At 35.9% G+C, this 26,370-nt stretch overlaps 3 protein-coding genes across 4 annotated transcripts in view; 1 reads left to right on the top strand and 2 right to left on the bottom strand.

The window, feature by feature from the left end:
• Window positions 1-1,381: 1,381 nt before the first annotated feature.
• Window positions 1,382-4,452, bottom strand: LOC115999523. The gene is made up of 2 exons (XM_031239369.1): window positions 2,414-4,452; window positions 1,382-1,988 (listed from the first exon to the last, which is right to left on the bottom strand). The coding sequence occupies exons 1-2, from the start codon at window positions 4,450-4,452 to the stop codon at window positions 1,382-1,384; spliced, it is 2,646 nt and encodes an 881-aa protein (XP_031095229.1).
• Window positions 4,453-4,581: 129 nt separating this feature from the next.
• LOC115999524 lies at window positions 4,582-5,739 on the bottom strand. Its single transcript, XM_031239370.1, has one exon. The coding sequence runs from the start codon at window positions 5,737-5,739 to the stop codon at window positions 4,582-4,584; it is 1,158 nt and encodes a 385-aa protein (XP_031095230.1).
• A 7,022-nt stretch (window positions 5,740-12,761) lies between these two features.
• The window catches only part of LOC116000285 (1-aminocyclopropane-1-carboxylate synthase), a 55,292-nt gene continuing 41,683 nt past the window's right edge, over window positions 12,762-26,370 (top strand). The window contains exons 1-4 of one of the 2 annotated variants that reach the window (XM_031240351.1): window positions 12,762-13,037; window positions 13,167-13,298; window positions 13,414-13,574; window positions 13,719-14,990. In XM_031240351.1, the coding sequence (XP_031096211.1) occupies window positions 12,882-13,037; window positions 13,167-13,298; window positions 13,414-13,574; window positions 13,719-14,697 (1,428 nt within the window). In that variant the 5' untranslated portion in view covers window positions 12,762-12,881 and the 3' untranslated portion in view covers window positions 14,698-14,990. Of the gene's footprint in view, window positions 13,038-13,166; window positions 13,299-13,413; window positions 13,575-13,718; window positions 14,991-26,370 lie in introns of those variants that run through there. The other variant, XM_031240350.1, reaches the window with a different exon arrangement.

A 26,370-nucleotide genomic window follows, 5' to 3' on the forward strand; every position in this document is an offset into this window, starting at 1 on the left:
CACCTTACTCCCGAGATGGGCACCTTGCTCCCATCGGCCTCGAAGGCCATAAGGTCGGCAGACCAACATAATCGGGCACCTTACTCCCGAGATGGGCACCTTGCTCCCATCGGACTCGAAGGCCATAAGGTCGGCAGACCTACATAATCTGGCACCTTACTCCCGAGATGGGCACCTTGGTCCCATCGGCATCGAAGGCCATAAGGTCGGAAGACCAACATAATCGGGCACCTTACTCCCGAGATGGGCACCTTGCTCCCATCGGCCTCGAAGGCCATAAGGTCGGCAGACCTACATAATCTGGCACCTTACTCCCGAGATGGGCACCTTGGTCCCATCGGCATCGAAGGCCATAAGGTCGGAAGACCAACATAATCGGGCACTTTACTCCCGAGATGGGCACCTTGCTCCCATCGGCCTAGAAGGCCATAAGGTCGGTAGACCAACATAATCGGGCACCTTACTCCCGAGATGGGCACCTTGCTCCCATCGGCCTCGAAGGCCATAAGGTCGGCAGACCAACGTAATCGGGCACCTTACTCCCGAGATGGGCACCTTGCTCCCATCGGCCTCGAAGGCCATAAGGCCGACTGACCATCATCATCGGGCACCTTACTCCCGAGATGGGCCCCTTGCTCCCATCGGCCTCGAAGGCCATAAGGCCGACTGACCATCATCATCGGGCACCTTACTCCCGAGATGGGCCCCTTGCTCCCATCGGCCTCGAAGGCCATAAGGCCGACTGACCATCATCATCGGGCACCTTACTCCCGAGATGGGCCCCTTGCTCCCATCGGCCTCGAAGGCCATAAGGCCGACTGACCATCATCATCGGGCACCTTACTCCCGAGATGGGCCCCTTGCTCCCATCGGCCTCGAAGGCCATAAGGCCGACTGACCATCATCATCGGGCACCTTACTCCCGAGATGGGCCCCTTGCTCCCATCGGCCTCGAAGGCCATAAGGCCGACTGACCATCATCATCGGGCACCTTACTCCCGAGATGGGCCCCTTGCTCCCATCGGCCTCGAAGGCCATAAGGCCGACTGACCATCATCATCGGGCACCTTACTCCCGAGATGGGCCCCTTGCTCCCATCGGCCTCGAAGGCCATAAGGCCGACTGACCATCATCATCGGGCACCTTACTCCCGAGATGGGCACCTTGCTCCCATCGGCCTCGAAGGCCATAAGGTCGGCAGACCAACATAATCGGGCACCTTACTCCCGAGATGGGCACCTTGCTCCCATCGGCCTACCAACCCTTAGTTCAGAGCAACGATATCTAAACAAACTGAGCCGAAGCTCTCCATTTAACCAACATAGACTCATTACATTAGGGGGGGCTTCTTTTCGCCCGATTACATAATTCATCATCCTAATTAATGGTGAAAAAGCACTAAATGTTCTGAGTTCAAAATCCGATCGACCGGCCTCCCCGTGGTGGTTTCCAACTTGTAGGTGCCAGGTCGGATTACGGCAGAGATGACATACGGCCCTTCCCAGGTTTGTGCGAACTTTCCGCCATCATTTGGCCGGCTGGCTTTCCGCTCTCGGAGAACGTAATCTCCCACCTGGAAGTACCTCGGCCGAACTCGAAGGTCACGGGACTGCTTTATCTTGTTCTGATACTCAACTATTCTCCGGGCTGCGACCTCCCTTCTTTCCTCCACGGCGTCAAGCTCTGCGATCATCATTCGCTCGTTGTTAGCCTCATCGTAACCTCGCTCGCGAGATGTCGGGATCCAGGCTTTGATCGGCAGCCGAGCTTCAGCTCCGTACACCAGTGCAAAGGGGGTTTCCTTGGTGGCCTCCCGAGGAGTCGTCCGATACGCCCACAGTACGTAAGGCAATTCATCTGCCCAACTTCGGCCGGCATCAAACAGCTTCTTCTTCAGTCCATCTAGGATCGTCCGGTTCGCGTTCTCGACCTGTCCATTCCCTTGGGGTATGCCACAAACGATCGGATGGACTTCGCGCTGACCGTAGCTAGAAAGTTTTGAAAATATTGGCTCTCAAACTGCCTCCCATTATCCGTGATCAGGTGCACGGGAACTCCGAAGCGGGCGATGACGTTCCTCCATATAAAGCGCGCGCACTGCTGGGCCGTTATAGTCGCCAAGGGTTTCGCCTCAATCCACTTTGAAAAGTAGTCGATAGCCACGATCACGAACTTCTTCCGAGCTGCCAACATCGGGAACGGACCTATGATGTCCACCCCCCAGCGAGCGAATGGGATCGCCGTGCTGATCGGTTGGTAAAAGGTCGCCGGCCGACCGGGAGTCTTTGCGAATTTCTGACAAGGCTCGCACGCTCTGATAAGGCTTTCACAATCCAGTTGGATGGACGGCCAGTAATATCCCATAACCATGATCCGGCGTGCGAGCGACCTGCCCCCCTGATGTGCCGAGCACAGGCCCGAGTGCAACTCATCAGTGACTATATCTGCCTCGAACGCGTTTAAGCACCTCATCAGTGGGCCCCCATAGGATCGTCGGTATAGACGGTCATCCACGATCTGAAATCTGGGCGCTCGGAGCCTCACTTTGCGCGCTCGGTCCTCTTCTTCAGGCATTTTCCCATCTTGGAGGTATTCTTTGAGGTCGGTGATCCATGGGTCCTGTTCCACCCCGACCGGTTCAACTTCAAAGGAGTCGATGCATGGCGCAACCGCTTCCTCGATGTGAGTTATCTTCGATATATGCTCGGGGGCCTCATGCACCAACCGAGACAACATGTCTGCATCAGCGTTGTCTGACCTGGGAATGTGGGTGAGTTCGTGGGCTTCAAATTGTCGCAGGACGGCCAGCACTCGATCTTTATAGATCATCAGCTTATCTCCGTTGGTGACGAACTCACCGTTAACCTGCCCAACGACCAGAGCGGAATCCGTCTTAGCTCGGATGGCCTTCGCCCCTAGTTGTCTTGCCCGCAGCAGTCCGGCGATTAGGGCCTCGTACTCGGCCTCATTGTTGGTCGGCGAGAAGTGGAGCAAAATGGCATAGTAAGCCTTGAAGCCCTCGGGGGTCGTGATGACCATCCCTGCTCCCGTTCCCTTCTTCCCGCTGGACCCGTCGGTACTAACTTCCCACCATTCAGGGGCATGGGGATTATTCTGGTCGGCTTCAGTGTCTCGTGCGGTGCACTCCACCATGAAATCAGCTAGAGCTTGGGCCTTGATGGACGGTCGGGGTTTGTACTCCAAAGCGAACTGCGTCAACATCATGGCCCACTTAACCAGGCGTCCCGAAGAGGTTGAGGTCCTGAGGATGGCCCCAATTGGCTGATCTGTTAACACTCGGATATTCCAACCTTGAAAGTAAGGCGTCAACCGTTTCGCTGCAGTGACTAGCGCAAACACCACTTTCTCCAGCCGAGTGTATCGGAATTCCGGTCCCTGCAAAGCATGGCTGACATAGTATACTGGTCGCTGCACTCCTTCATGATCAACTCGGCATAAGACCGCACTGACGGCCCGATCTGAAATAGCTAGATATACCTCCAGGTCTTCCCCTGGCTCAGGCTTCGATAGGACGATCGGGGATGCCAAATAAGCTTTAAGATCTTCGAAGGCCGCCCGGCTGTCATCATCCCAGGTAAAGCCGTTGGACTTTTTCAAGATTTTGAAGAAAGGGTGAGCTCGGTCCGCTAGCTTGGAGAGGAATCGGCTGAGCGCCGCCAGCCGGCCGGTGAGTTGTTGCACTTCCCTAATGCTGGTCGGGGGCTTCATATCCAAGATGGCTCGGATTTTGGCCGGGTTCAGCTCTATTCCCCGTCTGGTCATCATGTAGCCCAAGAACTTCCCAGTCTGTACGGAAAAAGTGCACTTCTTTGGGTTCAATCTTAACCGATGTTCGCGCATGACTTGAAAACACGCTCGGAGGTGGCCTGGATGGTCGGCTCGAACAGTGCTCTTGACGAGCATATCGTCGATGTAAGCTTCCATAGATCGCCCCAGCAGTCCCTCGAACACCGAATTAATCATTCGTTGGTACGTAGCCCCCGCGTTCCTCAGTCCGAACGGCATCACTCGGTAACAGTATAACCCGTCCGGTGTCACGAAGGCCGTCTTCTCCTCATCGGCTTCGGCCATCATGATCTGATGGTATCCTTTGAAAGCATCCATGAAGCTCATGAGTTCCGCCCCCGCTGTCTCGTCGACCATCTGATGAATGCTTGGGAGCGGGTACGGGTCGAGGGGGCATGCGCGGTTGAGGTCGGTGTAGTCGATGCACTTTCGCCAAGCCTGGGGCTTGGGCACCAGGACTACATTCGCGACCCATTCCGGGTACGTAACCTCTCGGATATGACCTGCCGAGAGCAAGACCTTGACTTCCCCCTTAACGAACTCGCATCGGTCGACGGATAGGTGCCTTTGCTTTTGTTTAACAGGCTTGGAGGTCGGACTGACGGACAGCCGATGGCATATGACGTCTCGGTCGATTCCAGGCATGTCCTCCGGGCCCCAGGCGAAAATATCGGCGAACTCTCGCAGCACGATAAGGATCGATCGCCTTAGGTCCGGGTCAAGAGACGTTCTAATCCTGATGCATCGTTCAGGTCGCTCCAACTCCAAGGGCACTTATTCTACGGGCTCGGAGAGCCCAGGCTGCTCCTTCTTTTCCTCATCCTTTCGTCGGGCAATGGTGTTCACACGAGACGTGCTCGCGGCTTGCTTCTCCATTGCCCGGACGTAGCACAATCTGGCCGACCGTGGATCTCCCCGGACTGTCCCAACACCTTCTAGGGTCGGGAACTTCATACACAGATGAGGCATGGAGATGATTGCCTTCATCTGAGCTATCCCCGGGCGTCCCAAGATGATGTTGTGCACACATGCCAGATTGACAACGATAAACTCCATCTCTACTTTCAAAATTTTCGGATAAACTCCGACCTCCACCGAGAGAACGACCCTTCCCTCAGGGTGGACCATATCGCCCGTAAAACCCGACAGCGGTGTTCGGACCGGCGTTAGTGCTGATCTCTCAATTTTCAGCTTTTGAAAGGCCTCTAAGTACAGCACATTAACGCTGCTACCAGTGTCTACCATCACCCTTCGGACCTCGGCTCCACAAATGTCAACAGTGATGACTAATGCTTCGGTAGAATGATCTCCTCTAAGGGGAAGGTCTCGGTCGGTGAAGGTTATCGGCTCGTCTTTCATTCTCTTCTCAGGTTGACTAGTGCTGATCGAACATACAGGCAAGTCCCTCGACCAAGCTCGTCGGCGCTCCGAGTTGTCGCCCCCCTCCGGCCCGCCGAAGATAACGTGAATGATCTGTTTCAACGCAGCGGCAGGAGAGTCATGGTCGGGTTCTGGTTCCTTATCCTTCTTCTCTTTGTCAGATCTCTTGAAGTATTTCTTCCACCCCCGGCGTCGATTCTTCTTCTTCTCGGCAGCGAATTGCGCCAATTTTCCCGAGCGCAAGAGGTCTTCGATAAGCCCTTTGAGGACATGGCATTCGTCAGTCTCGTGCCCCCGGTTCCTGTGATAGGCGCAGTATTTGTCCTTGTTAGGGCCATCTCTCGCCGGGGCCGGAAGTTGAATCATATTGCAGGACTGAGCGTACTCCAAGATCTCCCCGATTGGCCTCGATAAGGGAGTATAGATTTGATTCCCATCCTGATCCTTCCTTCTGGGATCGGGCTGTCGTCTCACATCTCTCCGACCTTGTCCTCCGATCTCCAACAGGCGCTTGGCAGCGTTGGCTTCTTCGGCCACCGCGTGATCAGCCATCCTCTTCAAGGCTTCTTGATAAGTGTTCGGATGATGGAGAACGAGGTCTTGATATAAAGGCCCGCCCGTAGCGCAGAGAGCAGTAGGTTGACCGCGGTGCGATCGTCTACCGGCTCTATCTCCGCCACGGCGGCCTTCCACCTTTTGCTAAAAAGGGTCAAGGACTCGCCTTCTCGTTGCTTGGCCTTCTCCAGGGAAGTGAAGTGTTTCTTGGCAGCCCGAGAGATCGCAAAACGGTGGATGAATTTCCTCGCCAGCTCGGCGAAATCGGCAATGGATCCTGGTTCGAGTGAGGCAAACCACTCGGCCGCCCGACCAGTCAAGGTCGAATAGAACGCTCGGCACATTACCGCATCAGACACCCCCATCATCAGCATGTTTCCATGGTAAGAGTTAATGTGTTCTTCCGGATCAGTTCGCCCAGAATAATCTTTACTTCCCGGCACACGAAGGTCCATTGGGTACGGCTGGTCCATGATGTCCGGCACACGAAGGTCCATTGGGTACGGCTGGTCCATGATGTCCTGAGTGAACGGAGCCCGGAACAGATTGCTTTCCATCCCTCCGGGGCCGGCCTCAGCCTGTTCTTTTTTCCATTTGTTGAACTCTGCTCGTACTTGGTCAAGCACCCCCCGAGCCAAGCCCCGACTGGTCCCAGTGTGGCGATCCTTCTTCGGCTTCACATACGAAGAGCTCGTTTCGCTGGAATGGCTAGTTGTTGAGATACTCATCGATTGAGGTCCTCGGGTAATGCGTCCTCGTGGTCGGAGATCGGGGTCGTCGATCCGATCAAAAGCGTTGGTTCGCGTTTGCGATGCCTCCGCCTGTGGCACCCCCTTAGGCCGGTCCGACGTACTGAGCCGAGACAATGCCGGCCTCCGAGCCGGTGCCGTGGGCATAGTTTCGGACCCACGGGATCGTCGCTCGGATTGGGAACGGTGCAGCGCAGGTGGGACAGCAGGGATCGTCTCGGCAGTCGTCGCGTCCGGCTTAGTAGGCATGGTGGGATACATCGGCTGCATAAGTGGGTAGCCATATGGCTACGGGTAGAACCTCGGGGAAGTCGGCCACCACTGCATGGTTGGGTCCATCGGGTATTTGTACGGCATCGGTCCACCAGGCATAGGGTACTGGTAGGGGACCGAGCCCCCAGGCATAGGGAAGGGAATGTCTTGGTGGATGGCGTTCACCGCCTCTGGTGGTAAGGGAATGTCTTGGTGGATGGCGTTCACCGCCTCTGGTGGTGGCACCCCGGCCATGTTGTTGGGATCCACTCGGGAGCTCAAGTGAGACCCGGCCATGTTGTTGGGATCCACTCGGGAGCTCAAGTGAGAACGGAGATCGTAGTTATCATCGGCTTCTTGGTTATTGAAGAAATCCATGTTCGGATACATGAAGGACCGGCACTGTCGCAAAGTATATCTTCTAAGTCGCGGTCCCCACGGACGGCGCCAAAATGATATTGCAAAATACGGGCACCAAGGAAAACCGGAAAACACGATCTTTTATTAGCTCAAGGATCCAAACCCGGTTACAAGTCAAAAAGTGCTCAAAGTGCTCGGCAGGTCGGCGATGGGCTTCCCTACTGTCCGAGCTCACTCTAAGTCTTAGTCTAGAAACAGCCAAAAAGCCCCCTCTCTCCTCATAAATGCGCTATTTATAAGGGAGAAAAGTGCGGTTGCCGGACCTCCGACATGGCGGGAACGTGGCGCGCATGCGCCCGCCTCACTCTACGCCCAAGCGGGAAGGAGTACGTGGCAGTCCTTGGCACGCCGCGTCGTGAGCCCGTCGGGGGCACTGTTCGGCCCGTGACGGTCGAGCCCACGTCAGCCTCCCGACCAAGCGACTCCCCGACCGCACAGCCTCCGACCGGTTCCGGAGTGCATCCGACCGGTCCTGGAGTATATTCACTAGCAATACTGAATTATTACCATTAGTAATTCTAGTCTAGAATTGTATTACGAATAGGAACGTAGGGAAGAATATATTTTATTAGGAATTCTATTTTAGTTTACAATTGTATTAGGGATAGGAATTGTATTACCATATTTTACAATATTACGTAAACCATAATATTATAGGTCTGTTTTGGGCGGGAAGTTAAAACTGAGGATATTGTTTTTATTAATAGTATAGATAACTAATTATGACAAATAAATAAAAGTTAAGAATATAATGATAGACAATTAAAATAATATGATTAATTAAATGTGACATTGTCACAATAGTAGATGACTAAAAGTGAAATTTGCACATGAACCAAAGTTTAATAGTTTATAACATATGGTGAAAAATAAAAATATTTGTGAAGTTAGAATATAAAATATGAACCTAAAGCTATATTCGACAGAAATATTTTTAATTTTTTCTTTTTTTAATTTCAGGGTCATAGATACTTTAATTTTTTTTAGCTTTTCCTCAGGTGGAACTAAAAAATAATAATAATAATAATAATAATAACAAGAAAAATGACATGTTTACCCCTCCCTCATTAGTTATGATTATGGTGCAAACTGAGTCCCCTGAATATAAAAATATAAAATTACAACATGTTTGGTTCATAGAATAAATTTTAGAAAAATATAATGCAATTTCAGATTTTTTTAATCTTTCAATTCATATTTAGACTAAAACGGTGTACGTTTTGTATTGAAATAATCTGTGTTTGGACCATGAATATTTAGTCTAAAATAATGCAGGTAAAAAATCATGTGTATTTATTATAAAAAACAATGTGTTTTTAACATTTTCAATCTATTTAATTTATTGGTATTTAGTCCAAAAAAAAAAGCATTTTTTTTTTCAAAAATGATGTAGGAAAAAACTTTTTGTGTATTTACAAAAACACCATTGTTTCTTTTATTTAAACTTTTGAGTATTTTAATAATTTTTTTTTAAACTGTGTTGTTTTTCTCCTAAATGATGCGAAGAAAGTTTTTCAAACTTATAAAATGGCACTACATTTTTCATTTAAGTATAGATATCATTTGTCTATTATTTTGTGGTGAATATAATGAATGCAATTTATTCTCATTTAACACTAGATACAAATTTTATGTTATCTATTTCATCCCTGCGCGCGCGCAAGTGTAAAAATTGAACGAGTTTAAGGTTTCAACTATAGACCTTGTTTGACAATTAGCAGTTAGTGCTTTTAACAAGTTAGTTGTTTATAGAAATTATTTGGTAAAATTAATTATTTATTTTTAGAAGTTAATATGTAAAAAGACTTATATATAATGGTATAAGTATATTTTAACTTTTTTGTTGTTGTTGTTATTAGTAATAATGTTATAATAATTATAATTATTTTGAAAATACAAATTATTTATACATATTAATATTTTAAAAATTGACTAAATAATAATATAAAAACAAAACATCAATTCAAATTAGCACGGCCAAAATAACTTGCATAACTATTTCAATTCATTGGTTAATCTTGGATTTGAATGTCAAGATTTTTATATTTGGAGAAAGGATGCTTGTTTTGTTTTCTAAACAGTTGATCACAAATGCTACTAAAAGTAGCATTCTCAGCTTTTTGGATCTAAAACACACAGAAAAAACTATTTATCAAAACAAATAATCACTAACTGTTTAATCAAGTCAAACAATTAAACTACATCGAACAATTAAAAACTAATTCAAAAAATTATATACCAAACAAGGCCATAAGATAAATGTTGATTGTTAGTCGATCTGAAAGTTGAGCATTGAATTATACTCCTTCCGTTCCATTTTGTTTGTCTGATTCGATTATCAAACAAATTAAAGCCATAAAGTACATCAACTTTGATCTTATTATGAAAGGTTACACTTGTGTGGGACCATCTCATAGGTCTCAATCCGTGAAACGGGACAGATCAAGACCAACTTATAATAGTAATTATGACCCAAATCGTCTCACGGATTAAAACCCGTAAGGTGGTTTTTGCATTTAGGAATTACATAATATTTTAAAATTCAGTACAGTACGAGAAAAAGAATTGAAGCTGTACCGAAAAATAAGGAATGGGAAACGCATTAAATGGAGATTTGGGAGTTGACGTGTTGATTATATGCATAATGCATGCATTGTTCACGTGTATGTTCATCTCCCAAGCCCAGATGATCCTTTCTCACCTTAAAGTCAAATTCTCAGTCAGACCAGACACATCAAGTGTGGCACAACGAGTTTCACAACACATGCCTCGCTATTTTTAGTTACCCTCCAATCGCATTTTATAAATATATAGCTTTGTTCTTTTACTTGTACGTGTCATTCAATTCCTATATATATGTATAATACTATAATGTATTGTCCTAAATTATTTTAGGTTTCATATACATACGAATATATATAGAGTACGCGCTCCTCGTACTCATCGTATAGTCGTATTCCTGTGATCGATCACATGGGCACTTTAATTTGTGGTCGGGGATTTATTAGGACTTAGGAGGCTCAAAGTTAGACGCGTGAATGTGATTGTTTTAAGCTGTCGAAATCCTATATTACACTTATCATAAGCTTGAATTTTAATAATGAGTATGATGTACAACTTTTATGATTCTTTTTTTTTTATTAAATTCGAAATATATCAAACATATTATAATTATTGTTGAAAAATTTATTATTTTCGACTACTGATAAGTGGTGAAAATCTAGATTTTGCGACAGACTCTACTAAAAAAGTATTGGTAAGAATCAAACTCGTGATCTTTTGGAACAAGTAATATTTTCAACCAACTCAATCACTCCTTTCAAAGCTAAACCTACTCCACTTTCTTTTGTCTTTCTTCTCTATATATTTTTTGAAGGCATCTTTCTTCTCTATATAAGAGAAGGAATATATATATATATATATATATATATATATATATATATATATATATATATATATATATATATATATATTTTCAAATTTTGAATTCACTATCAAAATTTTCAGACTTCAAAAAAGTGTTAAAAAAATTATATTTTCAAGGTAATGAATTTTTTTGACCATTTCTGATGATTGATTGGAAATTCCAATCACCTCATATTATGGTAAGAAAAGTTAAAATTTTTACTAAAAGTTAGCCCCACTTTGGAATTTAACTCTGTTACAGTGCACTGATGCATTATCTACTGAAGTATAAAGAGTCAATAAGGTGCCACTAAACCACACGGTCTTGGCACTGTTTGAGCTGATAAATCAAAAGAATATGAATTTTATAGTTTGCTTTTATCTAATATGATGAGAATTATAGTTTTCTACGCGCCTAATACTTTTTTTTTATAAAAACTCAAATCATAATACCTAATTACCTAAAACTAGTCTACAAAGTAAAAAACTGAAACTAATAACAAAAATAAATACCTTACACTTTGGGTGGCAACCGGCGGCCGGTGGCAGAGGCATGTGTAGGTGACATGCGGACTACGGCGTCTGGCCAACTGCGTGTCTTGCTCTCTTTGCGATTTTGCTTTTGCCGATTTTAACATATTTTTGGTTATTTGCCAAAACGACTTCGCTTTGGCGAATAACCCTTAAAAAAACGGATTGCTTTGTTTGGGTGGCTAGGCGCCGCCTAGACCAGCTAGGTAGCCAGTTCCGGAAGAGGCCGATTTCGACTTTTCTTGACGCAGTCGGACACCGCCTTGCGTCTAGGCGCGATTTTTGTAACATTGGTTAACATACGGTTACACATCTAACCACGTGGCTTGTCATACATTATTATTTGTTAATCACTTGACATCATAGTATAACTCAACACCTTAATTCCAAACTAATTTATGCTATCAAGACATCTAACCATGTGGCTTGTCATACATTATTATTTGTTAATCACTTGGCATCATAGTATAACTCAACACCTTAATTCCAAACTAATTTATGCTATCAAGGTTTAATAACTTGACAGCTTATTAAATCACATTTAAGAATTTTGCAAATCAATGTCAACTTAATTAAGTATAGTTTCAGTCTTAATTAACTAGTATCATGAATAAATTAATTGTAAGTTTTTTTTTTTAAATAGTATTTTGTAAAATTTATTTTTAATTGAGTAAAATTTATGGTATATATATAGTTACTTGTGAAGGCTATATGTTTAATACTTTTGTATACTCATGTAAATACAAGAATATCTAACATATAACAAGTTAATATTAAACACCTACTATTACGCCAAAAATTATAATTTACAGAGAAGGCGCAATTTTATTTCTTTATACTACCACACATTTTTTAGAGTTAAGTGTTGGACTTGACCCTTTACTGATCTCTTCCCAACAAATCCTCCTAGCCTATTAGCCACATGGTACGGTGTTGAACTTGACTCTTACTAGCCTCCGCCCAACATAGCCGTCACAACTCACAAATACTAAATTGAATGTAGGATTAAAATTTTCGTTTTATGCAACAAAGAATATTGAACATATAATCAAGGCTTAGAGCATCCACACTAGTGGAGCTTTCACTGATCTTAAGAAAAAAAATGCCACTTGGAGGAGAGAAATGCAAGAGAGAGAAGGGAGAAGCTCTCCCAACAAATAAAGAGATAAATCTAACTTTTGGGACTCATTTCAAATGAATATCACATGTGACCGCCACGCGTGGCTATCATTTATGGCTCAGCGGGCGCGTGCAGTGTAGACGTCAGGCGCACCTGACTCTTCTGCATTTTAAAATTTTTTAAAATTATTTGTGTTTTATTTTTTTTTTCTACTCCCACTTTCTCTTTCTTAATCACACATACAAAACAGTTAAGAAATCGTGAAATAACTTCATTGATAATTGGACGGATTAGGCGAACCGAGAAACATCACAGGACGATAAGACTTATAAAAACTGATAAGTGAGAGACATGGGGGACCATATACAGTTCACTTCGCATACGTAATATTTTGTATTAATTAGGTGGAAAGCAGTCTACATATCAGCTACCGTATCTCCAAATTGCTGTACACTTGTACAGAACAGATCGAATTTCAATTTGGAGTTCACAGAAACATCTCCACTCCTAAACAACTCTATATAAAGCCCTCTATATGATTCATCCCACACAGACAACACAACCTTGTAAGCCACAAAAACATTCTCTACTACTCTCTCATCCTAAACCATACAAATTAATTACACCCGCCTCAGATCCTTCTTACTCCTTTGAAGTTGATAATGGAACAGACACAAATCTTGTCCAGAATTGCTACTAATGACGGACATGGAGAAAACTCGGCCTACTTTGATGGTTGGAAGGCTTATGATAATGATCCTTTCCATCCTAAACATAACCCTGAGGGTGTTATCCAAATGGGCTTAGCAGAAAACCAGGTAACTTTTTAAAACTTCATTAATTTTCAAGAATTATATTGTAATTTCATGTGCATTAATGGAAATCGCCAGCTCAAGCTCAAGCTCTGATCTTTTTTTTTCCCTTTTAATTTGGTTTTTAATTTGCAGCTCTGCTTTGATTTGATTAAGAAGTGGGTATTGAACAACCCCAGAGCCTCCATTTGCACGCCCCAAGGAGCAGAAGAGTTCAAAGATATTGCGATTTATCAAGACTACCATGGATTGCCGGAATTTAGAAGTGTAAGGATCGGATAATCTACTTTCATTCTACTATATTATTGTTTTCTCTTTTTGTTGGGTTTTTTTTATCATCAGTTGACTAAAATTCTGAAACCATATGATTAATTTACTGCAGGCTGTAGCAAGATTCATGGAGAAAGTAAGGGGAGACACAGTGAAATTCGAGCCCGACAGGATCGTTATGAGCGGAGGTGCCACCGGAGCTCATGAAACACTGGCCTTCTGTTTGGCGAATTCCAGCGAAGCATTTCTGGTCCCAACTCCATATTATCCTGGGTATGTAATTAAGCTTTTCATTTCATTCATTAATAATAATAATTATATATGATTCTAATAACAAATTTACTAAGTACTGTAATCCTTTTGGATTAAAGCTAATTAATTAAGAGTTTGACATATATTTATGTGTTGCCCATGCAGGTTTGATAGAGATTTGAGGTGGAGAACAGGGGTAGAGCTTTACCCAGTAGTGTGTGAGAGTTCAAATGATTTCAAAGTCACCAGAACTGCACTGGAATCTGCATATAAGAAGGCTCAACAAGAGAACATCAGAGTCAAAGGATTGCTCATAAACAATCCTTCCAATCCACTCGGCACTGTTTTAGACAGGGACACGTTACACGACATCGTGCGTTTTGTCAACGACAAAAACATTCACCTAGTATGCGACGAAATCTACGCAGCCACGGTCTTTAGCCAGCCAGAATTCATCAGCATTGCCCAGATAATCCAGGAAGTCCCATCCAATCCTGACCTTATACACATCGTGTATAGTCTATCCAAGGATATGGGGTTCCCAGGATTCAGAGTGGGGATAATCTACTCCTACAACGACGCCGTCGTGAGCTGCGCCAGAAAAATGTCGAGTTTCGGGTTAGTTTCAACGCAGACACAACACCTGATTGCTGCAATGTTATCAGACCAAGAATTCGTGGGAAAATTCATTAAACAAAGCTCGGAAAGGCTAAGGAAGAGGCACGAGAGCTTCACGCGCGGACTAGCCCAAGTGGGGATAGAGACTCTGAAGAGCAACGGCGGGCTGTTTGTGTGGATGAATTTGAGAAACCTCCTTAAGGAACCAACTTTCGCCGCAGAATTGGAGCTCTGGAAGATGATTATTAATGAAATGAAACTGAATGTCTCCCCTGGATGTTCGTTCCACTGCCACGAAGCCGGTTGGTTTCGAGTGTGCTTTGCGAATATGGACGATGAAACCATGAGGGTGGCGCTGACGAGGATCCGAACCTCTGTGCTTCAGTGGAAGGGGGCGGCGGCGTCGGCAAAGAAGCAGTGCCGGAGGAATTTGAAGATCAGCTTATCCTTTCGGCGATTGGAGGATTGCATGATGCCCTCTCCTCACTCTCCTATGCATTCGCCATTGGTTCAAGCCACCACTTAATCAAACTAGCTAAGGAACGCTACACCACCAAACTTGATATTAGAACTAAAAATATACACACAAATAGTGGGATACATCATACATATAAATAAGTTGACTTGCTTGGATAACTCATCCAATTAAGTTACTTAGATAGTTGTTACAAGTCTGACACTTAGTTAGAGTGTTCAATGTTTGCCTCCTTGTGATCTTTTATGATTAAAGTCATAAAGTGAGATTTAATTATAACAAACATTTTTCTTAATCATTTATAGGATCCAAAAAGTGTAATAAGATCAGATGATGGTTTCAAAGTTTCAAGTCATCTTTTGATTGAGTGGGACATTTTAAATATATATAATTGATTTGAACAATAAATTTATAATTTCTTTACTTTCAAAGTTAGGTTTATATAAATTTTAGTTTTAATGTTGGAACCAAATTTACACCCGGATATCGACGGTACATAAATATAAGATTAAAAATATCTAAACTAATAACTTATCAATTTCATCTAACTTTAAAAATTCATTCATATTTTGACTAATAATAATAATAATAATAATAATAATTTAAGTGAATGTAAGTAGCTTATGCATGTTAATGTAAGTACAAGGAATGGAGAAGGTAGAAGATTGTAATAAAGGAAGAAAGTAATGAATACGTATATTTATAGTGGTAGATAGATATGTAAGTAGATAAGAGTTAATACCACAAATGGTCCTCTAACTATTGGACTAGTACTCATTTTAGTCCTTGACTTTTAATTCGACCACAAATGGTCATCTGACTTTCATTTTTGACCACAAATAGTCTTCTGTTGAAATTTTTGTTAAATAGGTGTTAAATCTAGGGGTAATATCGTCAAATCGATTAATATTATTATGATTACTTCTTTTTTGAATTATATGACAACATAATTAATTTCAAACATTAATAAACATTAAGTTAATAAATATAAAAACAAAATGGACGTGACAAATTACATAAATGAACAAATTAAATAAAAATTCATGATTAATGTTCGTTTTTTGTACTTGATTAATTATATTAATTCAACGGTGGCGGCCTTCAGTTATGTCCAAACAAAATGTTTGATCGGTTAATGAAGAGTGAAATCTATTAATCGGCCATGTATGAACAACCATGAAAATGATGGAAGCAAGGTTTTTGAAAAAAAATTTCTTCCATTTTAATCTGTTGGTTAAATTAAAACAGATAGCTCTAATATTAAATCTTCATTTTGTACGCAAAATTACTAGAATAAGGTGTATTGTCTTTTTATTTAGGAGTATTTATATTTGTTAATTGTTTCAATTATGCTTGTTGGTGAAAAATTCTAAACATTTTTATTTTATGACCATTATATATATCAATTTGACGATGATACCCCTAGATTTAACACCTATTTAACAGAAATTTTAACAGAGGACTATTTGTGATAAAAAATAAAAGTCAGAGGACTATTTGTGGTCGAATTAAAAGTAAGGACTAAAAGGAGTACTACCCCAATAGTCAGAGAACCATTTGTGATATTAACTCAGTAGATAAAGTTATTATTATTGTTATTGTTGTTATAATTCACAATTATTTTATTTAGATTCTTGCAATTTCAAAACATTTTCAAAGCATAACAACAATATTTAAGTTAATTGAAATTTGACATGCTAAAGACCTTGTGGTCTAGTGGCACCCGGTATTCCAGTTTACACTCCCACATAGATGATGAGAGTGGATTCGAGTCTCAGTAGGTGACCAGCATCAGTGGTACTAAAAAAAAAAATTTGACATTTTTTGATTTGCAAACATTGGAATAGGAAATTATAAAAGATAGGGATGATAACAGGGTAGAGAGGGAGGGTATACTTACCTCAGCCCCATCTTCATCTAAGGAAAGAATTCTTTTCCCATCACTATCCTGCAAAAAGATTTTGGGAACATGAATTCCCCGTCCCTAGTTGTACGTCAACCTTAGTCAAACTAATATAATTCATTAAATTGAAATTTTCAAATTTATGTTTTTAATCTTAAAATGCATATTAGTTGTATTTTATCATAGTTTAATAAGTTTATTAGAGTTTGATAATTTTATTGATTTCATTATCCAATAGCTTTGGTATCCCCGTTCCCCTTAAGATGAAAATGTCCGGACTTATCATTTTATAAGTCTGGACCATGCAAAAAAAAAAAAAAAAATCGCAAATGAAGTTAACATATATTTTCATTCTTAAAATTTAAATTATATAAGGAAACAAAATACTAATGACAAATTACTTAGAATTAATATTCACAAGTTTTTAACAATTTTACGTACATAATAATAATCATTACAAAAAAGTCAAGATATTTTCCTAAATGCAAATTAATCAATAACCTATTAGTGCCTTCATAAATAAATGATTATAGTTTATAAAAATGAGTTAAGAATTTAAAATCATACAATAATATTGTTATCATAATAATAAATTAATTATTAATAAAAAATTATAAAACAAAACATACAAACATGAGCGAAGCTATAAATCATATTGTTGGGGTCGAGAAATTAAAATACTTCAAAACGCAATAAAATATTAATAACAAATATGAAACATAATTAATTTAATTAGATAAAATGGTTCAAATAGAAAACACATTATAAATCACACCTCTTCTATAGTGATATGATATTTTTAAATACTTTTTCTTTTAACTAGATCAATTTCAACTTTTCAAGTTTTCTAAACTAAGGGTCCATTTGAAAACACGAAAAATGACTTCCATCTCCCTTATTTTTTCGTGATTGGGTATTCAAAGAAAATAAAGTCAAAGAAAAATATTCATTATGGTCAACGAAAGAAAAGGCCCAATTTGGTGGAAAATGTCTTCCTACTTTGTTGGAAGAAATTTTCCAAATTCTTTACCGTACCATACCATCACCACACCACCACCACGAATACCACCATAACCACTAGTATGACCGCCACAACACCACCTTCACCACCAACAACAACACTACCATACCATCACCACCACCACTACCAACATCAATACCACTACCATACCACCCCCCCCCCCACTACCACATGCATCACCACCACGAGCTTTTTGCATTTTTAGTCCCAAGACTATAGTGACACTTGTAGGATTGGTCTATGACTTTCAAACTTTGCAATTTTGGTCCATGACTATTATTTCTTTTGCAAAAATGGTCCTTCCGGCGCCGGAAAATAAAAACCGACGGATTTTCCGGCAATTTTTCGCCGGGAAAAAATCGACATATTTTTCGCCAATTTCTCGCTGGAAAAAATAAATTCCTTTCAAGTAGGATTAAAATTGACATTTCTAAAAAAATTGTCATTTCCGACTGTAGGATTTTTGACATTTGGTACTCAAAAAAAAAAATTAACATTTCTAAAAAATTAATTTAGTTTACTTTTTATTCAAAATTGACATTTCTAAAAAATTCTCCTTTGTGTTGGCAGATGTTACTATTGGGCAAAATTATTCAAATATTATTTTTTAGTTTAAATTTAATCTTAATAATATTATTTTTTGTTGATCTTGAATTTGTACTTAATTTGCTAAAAAGTAAATATAATTTAAATTTAAACGAAAAAGTAAAAAATACTTTTGAATTTGTATTTAATTTTACTAAGATTAACTTGGCTACGTATGCTTTTAAAAAATAATTAGTTTTAACTTTAATTAGTTTACCAAAATCAAAAATAATTAAATTGAGTACATATATTATTAGAAATGAATTTGTTTTAACTTAAATTAATTGTTTAGAAATGTCAATTTTAATCCTACTTGAAAGGAGAATTTTTTTCAGGCGAAAAATTGTCGGAAAATCCGTCAGTTTTTGTTTTCCGGAGTCGGAAGGACCATTTTTGCAACAAAAACAATAGGCATGGACCAAAATTGCAAAGTTTGAAAGTCGTGGACCAATCCTACAAGTGCCACTATAGACGTAGGACTAAAAATGCAAAAAACTCTCACCACCACCAACACAACAATATAATGACCACCACTGCTACCACCACTATCATTTTAAATAGTTTGGTAGTTCAATTGAAGATTTCTTAGTTTGAGGGTCAAATTAAATTTTAATATGTAGTTAGAGGGTCAACTTGAACCTATTCCAATAAATTATTAATATGCCTTTTGTTGCCTACAATTATACAAATCAAATTTACATTTATCGATTTTCATTTGATATCTAATCCGTTTTCCCACCACAAAATACTTTAAAAAACGAATTTCCCCCAATTAGAAACGAGACTATATATTAATTTTGTTTCAAATTTGATCCTCTAGTTAAATATTTGTGTAATACGCATTAAATTTAATGGTAAGAATGTAAAATTAGTCAACAAGATCGTCTCTCCATATTTACATAATTAAGGGTGTTAGACAAAAGATATAATCGCCTCAAATTTGGGGTATAGATTTATCATTAGCTTGATCAAAATTGGCTAAGCTTGTGCATCAAATTATATTGTTCTATATACATTCTCACCAATGATGAACCTAGTGTATGAAATTTATTAACCCAATTTGTCATCTCAGTAAAAAAATCAACTTTAACATTTTTACCCTTAAATTTAACGCTTTCTAAATAAAAAATTTAATCGGAGAACCAAATTTAAAACAAAATCTATAATCAAAGGATCACTTATGGTCAAACTGAAATCAATGATAAAAATAGATCAGATAAAAATCAATAGCCAATGTACTACTCTTGAAATTAACTGTAGTCATGAAAATATTATATTCATATTCTTCCCATTATATTATATATTCTCTATCTTCCCATTATATTATATATTATCTTATTGTCATTTGGATATTATATATTGGTAAAATATAATATTATTATATTGTGCGTGCGTGTGAAGTAGGGTAGCATTTCAAAATGTCAACTAATTCGTTGATAGATCAGCGTGAGGATGGATCATATGGAGTGTGTGTTTCATGTATGAGCAGGAGAAAAGCAATGCCGCCATCCCAGCTCATTCATTGGATTAATAATTCCTTAAATTAATATAAATGGACATGGAGACATTAGTTAGGCAAGAGTGCGACGTTATAGCAGAATACTTATGCTTTTTTTCTTTTTTTTCTTTTATTGACGACGAGAAAAATTATAAACTATTCACATAGATCAATAGAGTAGGTTGTTAGCAAAAATAAAGTTCGTAATATTTTGATACAATAATTATGTTCTACCACTCGACATCCCTCTCAAGATAGCATATACACTTATGCTTTAATATTTATTGAGTATGAATGAGATAATACAAATATCTTTTGATTTAATTAGAAGTTTTAGATTTAAACTTATAATCTATAAGAGTGCTTTGTCAAAAACTATGCTTTAATTAATCATCTCATTTGGTTCTCAAAAAAAAAATTAATCATCTCATTTTTAAGGAACATTAAATTTATGTACGTATTTACAAAAAAGAAAAAAAAAAGAAAAAAAAAAGAAGAAAAACTATAGATGGTTTTAAATGGTAGAATTAATGGTTGACTTTGAATTATTGTAACAGGGTTGAAGATTCAACCTTTTGAGAGAAGTTATAACAAAAAATTACAACTACTGTTCGACCATGAATAAAGCACGAATGCCTATCGGAAGTACGACGAAGACATAAAATCGCAACTCTAGATTATCAAAACGTATTGTCATCTAATTTGTGCAATAATTTGCTTCCCTGCCATAATTAGGGTACGTTTCTCGTAATAGTTCTTCCATATATAATTATTTTAAAAAACCATGTTCAATCAACATAACTAAATCATTAATAAAATATAACCAAAAAAAAAGTTTATGTAAAAGTAAAAGTAAAAGTTACGCCGTATATTTTTACCGTCCAACTCATTTAAATCATGAACAAGAACAAAACTTTTTCAGTAGAAAATTCTCGCTAAAATTGTACTCCATAAATGGATTATTAATTTAGTCTATAAAAATAAAAATAAAAATACAAAGATACAATTTTGGTGTGTTTGATGTGGTTGTGCATTCTGTTCAAATTCCTTAATTGCATGCAGCCAAATTCATGCATTGTATGCACTCCCAACCTTAAGACACCAAATTAGGCGGCGGTTGCTGGCCACCACTATTACTCCGAGTTCATGGGCGGCATATGATTTCTTTTTTTTTCTTTTTTCTTTTTTTCATGCATAATTTTCCTTCCAAGAAGATCAGAAGAACACCGGGTAGAAGAGAGAGAGAGATTAAGAAAAGATAAAAGTAACAATGTGTGTAGTGTGTTAGTTCTCTGTCATTTGTGTTTTTTCTTTTTAAATGTCTCTCTCACTCCATTATTTTTATTCTTAATACAGAGTATTTTATAGTTTGTTGAGCCGAGACTTAGAAGATTGAGTCCAACGTCTTAAAACTAAAACGTGGCGTATGCTATTATGTAAGTAAAAAAAAAAAAGTTAAACTTTCGCTAATATATATATATATATATATATATATATATATATATATATATATATATATATATATATATATATGTAGGAGTTTGGGTTTGATCATGATATAATTATATCTAAAATTTAATTAATTTCAAAACATTATTAATTAATTAGTTGTATTTGTGAAAACCGTTCAATTATTACTTAATTGTTATATTGAAAATTAATGTGTGGATTTGGAGAGAGTTTGAGAGCCTTGCGTGGGAGATTTGGCATTTGCTCTGTTGGTCTAGACATGTCTACGAGATGAACCTTTATTGAGGTCTTGGGGTACCCCTCCAATCTATCTATACTATATATAAAAACATTTTCCTCTTCCCAAATTTTCCCCCCAAAATTTAGGGGTATTTTGGTAAAATCATTTATTTTATTTATTTATTATTTTATTATTTTATTAATTATCCATCCTATAATATTATTATGGTAATATATGATAATGATAAATGGTAATATTGTTAATATTAATGGTGATGGGTGATGGGTGATTGGTGATATATAATTGATAATTGATAATATGGTATATGGTATTATTCTTAATATTAATATATTAATATATAATATATTAATATATACTAATATTAATTAATTAATTGGTGATTGGTGATTAGTGATATGGTAATATTGTTATATATTAATATTAATATTAATTAATTAATATATATATATATATATATTAATTAATTAATATTAATATTAATATATATATATATATATTAATATTAATATTAATTAATTAATATATATATATATATATATTAATTAATTAATATTAATATTAATATATATATATATATATTAATATTAATATTAATTAATTAATATATATATATATATATATTAATTAATTAATATTAATATTAATATATATATATATATATTAATATTAATATTAATTAATTAATATATATATATATATATATTAATATTAATATTAATTAATTAATTGGTGATTATTTTAAAAAAGAATAATTAATTGGTGATTGGTGATTAGTGATATGGTAATATTGTTATATATTAATATTAATATTAATTAATTAATATATATATATATATATTAATATTAATATTAATTAATTAATTGGTGATTGGTGATTAGTGATATGGTAATATTGTTATATATTAATATTTATATTTATATAGATTGATATTGATATTAATTAATTAATTGGTGATTGGTGATTAGTGATATGATAATCTATATCTATATCTATATATCTATATATATTTATATAATTGACATGTAATTAACTATATTAGAATGAAAAAATTATATAATATTGTAGTAAAATTTTTACATGTCAATCATCTATATTTACATAAAATTAAAATTAATTATACTTTCCTTTTGAAAAATCTTCCATATTATGTTTATCCTCCACTATATAATGATGAGAAATGACTCTTCTCTCACAACGTACCAATATCTGTGTTCTCACTATTAGTTAGAGATCTATAATCTGTAATTCTACGAAGTCGAAGATCGAACTTTAACACGCGTAGAATTGTTATGGTATGCGGTATGATTTAATTTTTAGTTGATTCATTCTGCATGTTGGAGATCCTTATGGTGTAGTCTGCATTCCATAGAGTATTTTGTAGTACTGTGATTTAGTTTGATTTTAATAGCTCAATATGCTTTAATTTTTGCTGATAAGGTTTCAAGTAGCTAGGCCAATTTTGTCATGGGCGTATCACGTATGTAAAATTACAATTTTCAGAGTGATTGTAGTGAACAATCAAATGTTTTCTATAATTATATATTTTAATCACATTACTTTGATTGGTAATTTCTAATGGAAAAACATTGTATNAAAATCTATTATGTTAATATAATAATAATAATAATAATAATAATAATATAATACTCCGTAGTAATAATAATCTAAAATTCTTAATATAATTTTCCTAATAATAATAATAATATAATAATAATAATAATCCATAACTCTTAATATAAGTTTGTAACTAAATTTTCCTATTAAATATGTTTATAAAGGTAGTTATAAATATAGAATTGAGAAATTCATATGATATTTTATTTAATTGATATTATTCCTAATATATTTTATCTAAAAGGCTTCCTTCCTTTTTTTATAACATTGTTCCATATGTTAATCCGTTTAATATGCTAATCTATATAGGTAATTACCATATACTATTTACCATCTAAATAATCCGTGGTAATTACACTATATTTAACATCTAAATTTATTATGGTCATTAAACATAGATATTTCATTCTTACAATAATTTTATATATTTTTACTTCAGATAATGTCAATTACCCGTGCATTTCATTTGATTACTTTTGAATAAAATCTTAAAAATTATGACAACTAATGAATTAATATTGTTGTTCGTAATTAATATAAATTTTATCAAATCAGTTAACGAAATTGATAATACACATATTACATCCATAATTAGAGGAGATTAACAAAATTATGATAATTATTTCAATTCACGTATTATTATGCTAATTCACATATTATTACGTCCATACAATTATGTAAATTATTTCAATTCACAGATTATTACACATATAAAATTATGCTAATGGTTACTTTGGAATAAAATCTTAATAATTATGGTCATTGAGAAATTAGTTCAAACATTATACTTTTATTAAACGATTTTTTATACTTGCCGTAATTTTATCTAATCAATTAAAGAAATTAATGGTACACATATTACGGACATAATTAAAGAAAATTAAACATACACATATATATTACGGATACAATTAAAGAAAATTAAACATACACATATTTCGTCCATAATTAAACGAAATTAAAATATACATTATTTTTTAATTATAATATATACTCCTTAATTACCATACTTATTCATAATACATGGATGTCATAATTAGCATAATATTAATCTATACTATATATAAAAACATAAGAATAATAAAGACATATTTTAAATTTTAAAAATAGTAAAGGTAAATTAAAAATAGAATGAAAATATTTCAATAATAATATTCTACATCATTAATTAAAAATAGAACAGAAATTAGGTAAAAATACCAGTGAATCTATTATTCTAATTGACTAATTAACTGAATATAAAAAAAAAATCGACTAAAAATGAATCTGATGTTACTAATTGATTGAATATATAAAAGGAAATGAATATTAATAATTGACTGTAAATAAAAAAAATATCCATAATTAACTAAAATGAAAAAGGAAATGGTCATATCATTGCAATTTAATTAAAAAAGGAAAACATTCTACATCATAAATAATAAAAGGCATATTATAAACAATATTAAAGATAAATTAAAAAAGGAACGGAAATAGAAAAATGAAACGGAAATATTTCAATAATAATATTCTACATCATCAATTAAAAATGGAACGAAAATTAGGTAAATATTACTACGTAATTCTTTTCATTTTTCCTAGATAAGGTTGCCTGATATTAATTTACACATAACAATCGGCACTAATAATTAAAAAAAATTAAAAAAAATAGAAGAACTGCCGGAGACGTCTGTTTTTTTTTTAATTTTATTATTATTATTATTATTTAATTATTTTAATTAAATTATATTTAAAAAGTTTATTTTAAAATTAGTAACCACCATGTCATCACAATTGTAGGTAAACAGGTCAATTTGGACTTTTTTTTTTTTGAAAACATGTCAATTTGTACTTAATTGCATGAGTTTATATAGTTCAGGAATCCAATTGCATTCTTTTTGAGTTCGATGGCCTAATTGCAGTTTTGTGTGTAGTTCAATGGTTTATTTGACCATTATTCCGAGAAAAATGATATTACTAATTGATTTAAAATATAAAAAGATCGTAATCTATATTCTATACTATATATAAAAGTAAAATCCTCCTATTTCATTCCCCTCCTAAACTTTTGTAGTCAATTAATGAAATATTTTATTGGTTAAATAATTAATAAAGCTTATTTGTTAAGAAAATGTAAAATAGAAATTAACTAATATCTATAAATTGATAATATGTATACTCACGTATCAACACTATTAATAAAAGTAAAATCATTTATCGGGAAAAGAAAAGGATATTAATAATTGACTGAAAATTATTTAAAAACTTTAATAGTTAATTATACTTTCCTTTTGAAAACTCCAAGTTATTTAAACTTTAAAAAAAATTAATTGAACATGGGTTGTTAGATTTTTATAATAATCAAAATTAATTCATTCAAATATGGAGGAGGAAGATAAAACTAAATGCAATATGGGGAAAATGAATATACTTAAAGTATAAAAGTATAATTACACATATATTAGTGTAATTGACTAATAATAATTGCCTAATAATTATTATGATAATTAAGTTAAGCATTGGTCGTTGAATTTATTTTTATAATAATTACAATTAATTTATTTCTCATTTTCTCATATTTATTTTAGTAATAATATAATTATATAAGTCATAATATAATTATATAAGTCATATTACTTATAGATCTTTTTAAGATAATTTTAGACAAACAAGTCATATATTACTCAATTAATTGAGTAATATTTTTGTACTAATCTTATAATCAAATAAATGTACACGTTCAATATTAGAATTTTTTATAATTTCATCTTTATTTTTATTATCTCAATATATAATAAAAAAAATTATCCACGCCCGGATAATTGGACAATTATTTGTTCTAATTCAAAGGAAAACATCAGAAAACATAATCGATCCAATCAATTTCATCAATTGCGCTATATAATATTCGATGTTATAATATATATAACTGTATATTGATCCAAATATTCTTTAAATATTATAACAAATCCATTCCGTGCAACACACGGGCGAAAATACTAGTTCGATTAAAAAGAAAAAGAAGTTGCGCCATACATTTGGCAAGCTCAATATATATATGCTATGTTTTATTTTTATTTTTTATTGTTTCAACAAATGACAAACAAACAGTTTTCAAAAAAAAAAAAAAAAAAAAAAAAAAAAAAAAAANAAAAATAGAACAGAAATTAGGTAAAAATACCAGTGAATCTATTATTCTAATTGACTAATTAACTGAATATAAAAAAAAAATCGACTAAAAATGAATCTGATGTTACTAATTGATTGAATATATAAAAGGAAATGAATATTAATAATTGACTGTAAATAAAAAAAATATCCATAATTAACTAAAATGAAAAAGGAAATGGTCATATCATTGCAATTTAATTAAAAAAGGAAAACATTCTACATCATAAATAATAAAAGGCAT

Source organism: Ipomoea triloba, chromosome 12, assembly GCF_003576645.1.
Source record: "Ipomoea triloba cultivar NCNSP0323 chromosome 12, ASM357664v1".
NCBI lineage: Eukaryota > Viridiplantae > Streptophyta > Magnoliopsida > Solanales > Convolvulaceae > Ipomoea > Ipomoea triloba.